We start from the raw sequence: 8,895 nt of genomic DNA, 5'->3' as shown, positions 1-8,895 counted from the left end.
CAGCAGGGCTTTGCAAGCCCCTCGCTGAAGCCGAGATCCTCCAAGCCCTACCCCTGCGGAGACACCCCCACGGCGCAGCGTAACCCACCTAGCAAACCCTCCCCACCTCCACCTCAACGCCCACGCGCTGCCGGTGGAGACCGCAGCAGACCGACTGTCACCACAGCCCCCACCTTGGCGGAACACCCGCAGTTCTATCTTTACGCTTCATCGTGTCTTTTTACCTTCCAGACCTTCTCCCTTGACAGTTGCCTCTGTTGACTGCCGGCGCAATGAACACTTCTCAGTCGGACGCGGCCGGGTCTCCGCGGGGCGGGCAGCCGCTGGCCGTACCCCACGTCCTCGGCAGCGACGCCTTCAGACCCAGCACAAAGGAGGTGCTGTGTTTTCCTTCACTTCAAAACATAAATCCCGTGAAAGGAGTTTTCCTTCAAAACCCAATAAACCCAAGGAGATGCCCCGAGGCACCGCGCGAAGCTGCCTGAAGAACTAAAGACACCCCTGACGCTTACGAAACGCTTCGCTCTTTTCACCGGGCATCGCTGCGCTGTGGTTTGCGCTGCCCGAGCCGTCGTCACCGCTCACGGGTGCCGCACTCCGCAGCGTTTGCACGGCCCTCGTTAACAGTCCCTCGAAGCTCGTCGGACCCAGCCAGGCAACCCGCGGAGCTCAGCGCGCCAACTCGGCTGATGAGTGCGGCCCCTCCACCAAGCTGCCTCTGCTCTGCCTGGTCGCAGCCCATCCGCTCGCATCCCGCCCCAGGCCGTTACGTATTTGTACAGCATTAGGCCTTTTAAGTATGGCATTGTAGAGTGTTTTTATTTCCACTAAGGCATTTAGAATAAAAGAATTTCCTTAAAAGACAGCACTGCAGTCATTCATGCAGGCTTTTGACACCCCCCCGAGTGTCCCCATGTCCTCCCGCAGCTCTTCCCCCGGCTACCAGGTCACCTTCACCGCAGAACCCCTTGCCGTTATCTTTTCCTGCTTTTTTTTTCAGATCCCCAGACTTCCAAGGAAAAGCTTCACCGGCAGGTAGAGACAGGAGCTGTGGAAACGCCACCAAGCTGCAGCTTCTTCTCACTTTTTACCTAAGAGCAGCTCCCTCCATTCCAGAAACACCCACCCCCGACCCGGATCAGACGCCCACGTCCCAGGACCTCCAGTACCCCATACCCGAGACTCTGCTGAAGGGCTGATGAATTATTAATTGCTGTGGAAATTCTAACGATTCAGAGGCCAGAAGCAACCATACGATGGCAAGCTTTGCTCTGTGTGTGTGTCGAGGGTTCAGTCACGCTAGCTGAGGAGGACACAATCGAGCAAGGGTCCCGCTGCGAGGGTGCTGGCCCGGCACCCCCCGAGGGGCTCCCACCCAGCCCACCGGCACCGGCTCTCCCATGGAACCGGGCCACGCGTGGGCAGAGCCGGGAGCGCAGCGATGGCACAACAGCAGCTCCCACCCGGCGCAGGTTTCAGCTCACCGTCCCAACACATTCCTCACAGCCCACAAGGCACCGAGAGCGCCTTCCTCCCCTCCTCACCACAGTAATTAGCGATCGGCGTCGCTCGAGCCAGACCCTGCCAGCCCACCCCTCCGGCGCGGATGCCGCAGGATCAGTTCAGGTCCTGCTGAGCTCAGCAATCAGCTGAAACCCCAACCCCCGCCACACGCCCTGCCAAAGGCATCGCACCACCGCCCTCCTAAAGCATAGTTTTGGGGTTTTATTTCTCCGCCTCCTCCCGACTCCGTGTGGTTCACTGCTCAGCAACTCCAACATTCGGCAACCTCCACTCCACCGCAAAGCGGAGACTTCTCTTGGGCCAGCGCTTGTGCAGCACACGGGAACCGCTCCACGGCACCCGTGTGAGCTCATCAGTCCTGCGGGATTTCCACTCGGTGCAAGGCCGGAACGCAAGCGCATTCCAAAGCACTACAGCTGAAATGACAAAGTTTGCTCAGTGTGCTTACGCCTTCCCAGCAAGCTGAAGCCTCGCCCGTAACTGGGTGACAGAGACCCACAGCAGCCAGGACACTTCACAAGCGCAGGCTAAGGGACCAGCAGTGACAGTCCCACCACCCGCCAGGCAGCCGTGGGACAATTGGGGCAGGCTGCCAGCCTTCCACCAAACCGCAGCACTGCCCTTTTCCTGTTTTTCTGTTACTGCAGAACACCGGGGACACGACCTGGCAATAGCTGGGCACTTTATCAAGCTCTCCTAACTCATAACCTATTGTTTCACATTATGTATGCATGCTAGTACAACCAAACAGCTGCAGAACATCTGCAGACTGGCACGGACCTTCAGCCAGTTCTGAGGATGCTTATACAATCTCAGGAAAACTGCAGCTGAAGGATGAGCCGCACTTGTGAGGCTATGTAAGCCTTGCATAAGGCAGTTTTGCAACACCTTTGTATACAAAAGCTGTCAAACTATTGTTTATTAGATAGCTAGATTCGGTTAAAGGCATGAATAGTTGTTCATGTAACTCGAGACACAAGCTTTTGTGGATGCAACAGCTTTATTGTAATGAACAAGTGCAGAGAAGCCTTTATTTGGAGGAAAGCAACAGCCAGCCAGTTCAGTTACCACCCCTCAGGCGCAGCACAAGATGCAGGGTAGACTCCTTCTGGATGTTGTAGTCGGACAAGGTGCGACCATCTTCCAGCTGCTTGCCAGCAAAGATCAGCCTCTGCTGATCAGGGGGAATGCCTTCCTTGTCCTGGATCTTGGCCTTGACGTTCTCGATGGTGTCACTGGGCTCAACCTCCAGGGTGATGGTCTTCCCAGTCAAGGTCTTCACAAAGATCTGCATGCCACCCCTCAGGCGCAGCACCAAGTGCAGGGTGGACTCCTTCTGGATGTTGTAGTCGGACAAGGTGCGACCATCTTCCAGCTGCTTGCCAGCAAAGATCAGCCTCTGCTGATCAGGGGGAATGCCTTCCTTGTCCTGGATCTTGGCCTTGACATTCTCGATGGTGTCACTGGGCTCAACCTCCAGGGTGATGGTCTTCCCAGTCAAGGTCTTCACAAAGATCTGCATGCCACCCCTCAGGCGCAGCACCAAGTGCAGGGTAGACTCCTTCTGGATGTTGTAGTCGGACAAGGTGCGACCATCTTCCAGCTGCTTGCCAGCAAAGATCAGCCTCTGCTGATCAGGGGGAATGCCTTCCTTGTCCTGGATCTTGGCCTTGACATTCTCGATGGTGTCACTGGGCTCAACCTCCAGGGTGATGGTCTTCCCAGTCAAGGTCTTCACAAAGATCTGCATGCCACCCCTCAGGCGCAGCACCAAGTGCAGGGTGGACTCCTTCTGGATGTTGTAGTCGGACAAGGTGCGACCATCTTCCAGCTGCTTGCCAGCGAAGATCAGCCTCTGCTGATCAGGGGGAATGCCTTCCTTGTCCTGGATCTTGGCCTTGACGTTCTCGATGGTGTCACTGGGCTCAACCTCCAGGGTGATGGTCTTCCCAGTCAGGGTCTTCACAAAGATCTGCATTTCTGCCTGGAACAAACCGCCATTGCTTAGCCACTTTTCACAGGAGAGGCTGCAGCAAGGCCCGCCGCGGGAGCCCAGCTCGCCCCAGGCCCCTCCCCGCCCCCGGGAGACCCCGCCCACAGCTCCGAGGGGCGGGGCCACCCGTCCCGTTCGCCTTCCCGCCCGAGGCGCGCGCCCGCCACCATCTTGAGGCCCCGCTGCGCCTGCGCCGCCGCCATTTTGCCGGCGGCCGCTCGCACTCCCCTCTCCCCCCCACCTCCGCCACCGGGTCGCGGCGCCGCCGCTAACGGAGAAGGGATCGGCCCGTCCCGGGCCCCGCCCGCGGCCCGCCACCTCCCCAGCCGCGCGGCCGGCCGCCCCGGCACACGCGCGGCCCCCGCCCGGCCCCCCAGCACGCATCCGAGCCCCGCCGCCACAGGCGGCCCTGCCCTCCGCTCTCCCCGCGGGGCACGGCGGAGCACTCACCGCGGGGACTCGCCAGCCAAGCTAAGCCAAACCGACACCAGAACCGCAGCAGCGCCTCACGCACCTACAACTGCGCCACACAGCCCCCCCCGCCCCTTATATAGCCTCCTCCGCCCCGCCCCCGCGGCTCAGATCACTCCGCCGGAACTCTTTTCCCTGTGGCGCGCGCGCGGCGCAGCTCTGCAGCGCGGCCAGAGGGAAGCGAGGCCCGGCGGCGCGGAGGAGTCAGCGCCTCGCGAGGTGAAGTGATGCGCGGTGGGGGCCGCCGCCGCCCTCCCGCGCTGAGGAGCGCGGAGGAAAACCTGGCGTGGATTCGCCGGAGCGGGAGCGGGGTTCCTCAGCGAGCCGAGCTCTCTGCTGTGGGGGTGTCCCTCCGCCTAAAGCTCCCTGTCAGCGCCTCGCCCGCGGGGTTCGATCCCCGGCGGCTGCGCCCCTGCTTCACCAGCGGCTCCTCGGTTTCCCGCCGCGGCTCTGCCCTCCGGGGCCTGGCTGGCGGGCGCTGTGTGAGGGGCCGGCAGGCCGCGGGGCCGTCGGCGCGGCCCGAAGGAGGCCCCGTGTTTCTGTGTGAGAAGCACCCGATGCGTTTCGGGGCGCTGGAGGGAGAGGAGCGGTGGGGGAGAGCGGGGCTCCCCCGGGCAGGCCCGAGGTGGCTGCGAGAGGCTGGGGCCTTAGGGCAAGCCCTCCGTGCCCCCGCGGCCTGGGGAGCAGGGGCAGGGAAGCAGCCGGAGGCCAGGCCCGGGCAGCCCGGCGGGCAGAAACGGCAGCGGGGGGCTCCTGCCTGGAGACGGAGATCAGGGAGACCGGAGAGGTGAAGGGAGGCACAGCATGGGCCTGGTGGACCAGGAGATCCGAGCCCTGCAGGCACTCTGTCTGCGTAAGATCTAATCAGTGAGTATATGTGTGTGTATAGATAGGCGCAGATAGAGTGGAGTGTGCATCTGACGTGTAATGGGCGTTGTAACTCAGGACTAAGGCCTTGCCACGGGAGTAAAATCAGTCATCAGCAGAATAATAGCGCCTGATTCTTATTCTGTTCTCACAGAGGATCTTCTGGTAGATCTGTTGCGCTCCATTGGCTCCTGTGCCACCCTAGTCAAACCACGGAGTGATTCAAGCGCATAGCTGGGGACAAAATGGGGCTTTGTTTGCAAGGTACCGTTCGGTCCAATCCACCTGCGAAATCCTGCATTTGCTGGCACGCAGGGAAAACGGCTGCGTACCAGACGGACACAGATAACACCCAGGGCTGCACACCGGTAGGAAGGGAGCGGAGGCCCAGCAACAGCTTTGTGATTGGTTTGAGGGAAACGGGCCTGCGTTTGCCTGACACATGGAGCTTTCGCAGGAGGGGAACGCTCCGGGGAGCTTCTCAGCCTCTGCTGCCTTGCGTTTGTGTTGTAACTCAGCATGCGATGGTAACAACAATCTCAAACACCTGGGTTGCTTAGCTATGAAAACAAAAAATCCACAGAAGTATTTTGGTTTCTTCTCGGGTTGGAATTGTGCTCAGTGGCTTACATTTTGTGCATTTGTGTTATATAAACATACGAGATTGGAATTTCAGATTTAGGTCTTTCCTCATCTGAAAGTGGGTAATAATGCTAAGCTCATTCTTTGAGTCACAGAGCGAGCACTCGGGACTGGTCTGAAAACAGTCGAAAAGGCACGTGGCGATGTATTTCGTGACAAGATGGAGTTTTGTAATGGGAAGTCGTTAAGATTACACAGTGCTGTTCTCCATCTAATGAGGGCTGGCAGCCAACCACTGAGCAAAGCGAGCGAGCCTGTACCCCGCGCCTGAATCAAACGCTGGAGCGGCGCACCCCCGAAGGTTTGGATTTGCGTTCGGATCGCAAGGCAGGCGTTAGGCCCTGATGCAGCAGAGTCCTTACGGACGCCTGGCTGGTTTGCGGGAGAACAGAGCTTTCCCGAGCTGGGAGGGGCTTTCTGTGAACAAAGGCGCTCCGTGTTTGTCCCGCGCTGTCTGTACCGATGCCCCTTGCTGCGGTTTCAAGACGAGCTTGGTGAACAGTAGGATGTTGGGCCTAACAGACCTATGATACTGGCAAATACCGAGTTCCTGTGCCCAAAAAGCCTGTTACCTGGTGCCAGCTCTGGGGCAGGAACCGTCTCTTTCTGGCACTCGTGTGCAGGGTGTATTGCAGAAGTACAGCTGCCCAGAGAGATCCTGTCCAGGGAGCTGGTTACAACAGGGATCTTCACACTTAGCAGTGCCGTAGGCAAACATTTGGCTCAGAATAACAGCTAGAAGTAACACGAGTAAATACATAGCACAAGGAGCATTTGAACCGTGTTGTCGCAAAAGTGCACGCTTGTTCCCAGTGTGCAATGCCCAGCCTCACACCCTGAGGTGAGAGACTGATTTATTACGAAGCTGTACAAGTTTGGATGCTAGATAAAACTCGCATGCCCGAGTCACCAAAAGACATCAGTCTTCATACAATTTCTTACCGAGAAGTTTCAGCCCGTGGGGCAGTCCCGCGCCGCTGATGGGTTACATCGTTAGCATAGGACTTGGTCAGCATTTTCACGCTGCGCGTATTCAGTGAGGAAGGATCTGGGGGTCTTTTCCCCAGGGGGTGTGATTTTTAGTATTATAATGTATTATAATGAAGGAGAGGTTATTTTCAGACACTACTTTTTGGCCAGAACCAACCAAAACTAGCGAAGTGCTAAGCAGCAGCCTTCTCAGGGTGTTCTCATCTCTTCCAAGCACAGCTCCTTGATTGAGAGGTAACACTAACTCTTCTTCTAAGTAAAACCAACAAACTCTAATTATTCTAATTACGCAAGGGCCTTTATGCGGAACAGCAGCTCTTTCAGTTATGCGAGGGCCTTTGTGATCACAACCACTCTGGCAGGAAACGTCACTCTGCGTCTGGCGCTAGTCAGCTCTCCCTGCCAGAGAGCTGGATACGCCGCCGATAACGGAACAGCGCGGGTGGAACCGCTGCGACTGAACCGGGCGGAGAAGAGCGGTTGCGGGCTCTGGGTGGGCTTTGGTCTCTCTGTGCTGTGCGTTTCGGCCCTCCCGGTGCTGAAGGGCTTCCCGGGTGAGCGGCTCTGCTAGGATCTGGGGTGGAGAGGCGTTGGGGCTGGCGGCCCAGCGTTCCCGGGCTGGGCGCTTCATTCCAGGCTGGTCTGCGTCTGCAGGGCCTTCGCCTGGCGATGAAACACCCGGAGAGACACGAGAATCCTGGGTGTGCTCAAGGTCCTGAGGGGAAGCAGTGACCAAAAAAAGTGTCGTTTTGTGGCGCTGGGCAGCTGCTGCCCTGCGCCGTTGTGGGCAGCGCGTTGACGGCGCGGTTTGCTGTTGTTCGACCCCCGGATGAAAAACATTTACGGCGAGAGAAAAAATAAAAACCTTGGCAATTGTGGAGATGCCGGGGATTGAACCCGGGACCTCATACATGCAAAGCATGCGCTCTACCGCTGAGCTACATCCCCGCGCCTCCATTGCCTCACTTGCCTGCCGGCCAGGTTCCCCGCGCCCCGGCGGCAGGGGGCAGCAGCGGGGGCTGCCAGGCCCACGGCCGGCTGCGAGCGGAGCTCGGTGTGACCGCCGGGCAGCGCGCAGAACTGCGGGAGCGCTCTGAGCTGTGGGGTTCCCCCTTCGGAAATTAGAAATAATCCGTGCCGCAGGGGGGGAAAATATCTCACCCCGCGCTTGGGAAACAAAAGTGGAACCTCCCCGTCGGGGAATCGAACCCCGGTCTCCCGCGTGACAGGCGGGGATACTCACCACTATACTAACGAGGACAGGCTGCAGGCAGTTTCGCGGGCCGGGCCATACCGCGCACCCGCGGCCCGGCAGGCACCCGTCGCAGCAGCCCCCGCACCCGCGGTAAGCGGTTCCCGCCGCAAAATCCTCCCTGCGTGAACACCCGCGGTGACACCCGCCCCGCGCGGGGAGCGCGGACCCACAACCCGCTCCGCCGCAAAAAGGACCCACTGTGGGAGAAGGCGGAAAAGGCTCTGCCGAAACCCGGGATCGAACCAGGGACCTTTAGATCTTCAGTCTAACGCTCTCCCAACTGAGCTATTTCGGCTGCCAGAAGCCCCCACCCGGGCCGTGGATACGACCCCGCCCAGCGCACCCCTGGGTGTCCGCAACCCCGCCCTCCCCACGCGGGGTTCGCCCACGCGGCAGCCGAGGGGGAGTGGGGGTCTCAGGTCCCCTCCCGCACTGCTCCACACCCCGCGCCGGGCGGGGACGGGACCCCCCGGCATCCCCAGCCACAGGCGGCGGGGAAGAGCGGCCCACCCCGATCCAAAAGAGCAGCTCCAGCCGCTTCACCGCACCCGCCGTTCCACCGCCGCGTCACAAACGAATCCCTTGCGTCACAGACAGAAAACGGCAACGCGGGACAAAACAAACCGCACCTCCCCGTCGGGGAATCGAACCCCGGTCTCCCGCGTGACAGGCGGGGATACTCACCACTATACTAACGAGGACGAGTGCGGGAAGCTGTTTTCCCACCTTCTGCTATGAGGGATGCGGCCTCCTCCGCGCAGCCCCGCGCAGCCCCGGCCCCGGCAGCACCGTGCTGCCGGGGCCGGGGCTGCGCGGGGCTGCTCGGGGCCGAGTGCGCAACGCGCGGTGTCTCTGTATATACCGCGCAGAAAGTTGATTCTAGCGCGGGGATGTAGCTCAGTGGTAGAGCGCATGCTTTGCATGTATGAGGCCCCGGGTTCAATCCCCGGCATCTCCACTTTTTTTTCCCTTCCTACTCGTGTCCAGCTTCCCGACGGAGCCGTAATTTCAGCTTTGTAATTCGTAGCCAGGCTCGATGTTTTCGTTTTTGTTTCTCCCGCTTCCCTCTCCTGAGCAGAGAGCACCCTGTTAGCATCTTTGGGTGGTCTTCGGGGGTCCCAAGATGAAGGCCCATCCTCTCCACCACACTGTT

At 59.7% G+C, this 8,895-nt stretch overlaps 1 protein-coding gene and 5 non-coding genes across 7 annotated transcripts; 1 reads left to right on the top strand and 5 right to left on the bottom strand.

Annotated features, from left to right (window-relative positions):
• Nucleotides 1-2,505: 2,505 nt before the first annotated feature.
• Nucleotides 2,506-4,074, bottom strand: UBC (ubiquitin C). Of its 2 annotated transcripts, none has more exons than XM_075434280.1 (2): nucleotides 3,968-4,074; nucleotides 2,506-3,508 (listed from the first exon to the last, which is right to left on the bottom strand). In XM_075434280.1, the coding sequence occupies exon 2, from the start codon at nucleotides 3,500-3,502 to the stop codon at nucleotides 2,585-2,587; it is 918 nt and encodes a 305-aa protein (XP_075290395.1). In that variant the 5' UTR covers nucleotides 3,503-3,508; nucleotides 3,968-4,074; the 3' UTR covers nucleotides 2,506-2,584. The 2 variants fall into 2 exon arrangements, with proteins under 2 accessions (XP_075290395.1, XP_075290396.1); XM_075434281.1 differs by having other exon boundaries at nucleotides 2,506-3,504; nucleotides 3,968-4,068.
• A 3,289-nt stretch (nucleotides 4,075-7,363) lies between these two features.
• On the bottom strand, nucleotides 7,364-7,435 carry TRNAA-UGC (transfer RNA alanine (anticodon UGC)). The gene has a single exon. It is a non-coding gene; the product is annotated as a tRNA-Ala (tRNA).
• A 240-nt stretch (nucleotides 7,436-7,675) lies between these two features.
• TRNAD-GUC (transfer RNA aspartic acid (anticodon GUC)) lies at nucleotides 7,676-7,747 on the bottom strand. Its single transcript has one exon. It is a non-coding gene; the product is annotated as a tRNA-Asp (tRNA).
• A 217-nt stretch (nucleotides 7,748-7,964) lies between these two features.
• TRNAF-GAA (transfer RNA phenylalanine (anticodon GAA)) lies at nucleotides 7,965-8,037 on the bottom strand. Its single transcript has one exon. It is a non-coding gene; the product is annotated as a tRNA-Phe (tRNA).
• A 334-nt stretch (nucleotides 8,038-8,371) lies between these two features.
• Nucleotides 8,372-8,443, bottom strand: TRNAD-GUC (transfer RNA aspartic acid (anticodon GUC)). The gene has a single exon. It is a non-coding gene; the product is annotated as a tRNA-Asp (tRNA).
• Nucleotides 8,444-8,628: 185 nt separating this feature from the next.
• TRNAA-UGC (transfer RNA alanine (anticodon UGC)) lies at nucleotides 8,629-8,700 on the top strand. Its single transcript has one exon. It is a non-coding gene; the product is annotated as a tRNA-Ala (tRNA).
• The last annotated feature ends 195 nt before the right edge of the window (nucleotides 8,701-8,895 follow it).

This window comes from Opisthocomus hoazin, chromosome 13 (genome assembly GCF_030867145.1).
Source record: "Opisthocomus hoazin isolate bOpiHoa1 chromosome 13, bOpiHoa1.hap1, whole genome shotgun sequence".
Lineage (NCBI taxonomy): Eukaryota > Metazoa > Chordata > Aves > Opisthocomiformes > Opisthocomidae > Opisthocomus > Opisthocomus hoazin.
The sequence above is the reverse complement of the archived record's forward strand: the minus strand, read 5'-3'. Positions and strand labels throughout refer to the sequence as shown.

Bases quoted from the DNA above. Each gene is read 5' to 3' on its own strand.
- UBC (XM_075434280.1), bottom strand. From the start codon at position 3,502: ATGCAGATCTTTGTGAAGACCCTGACTGGGAAGACCATCACCCTGGAG.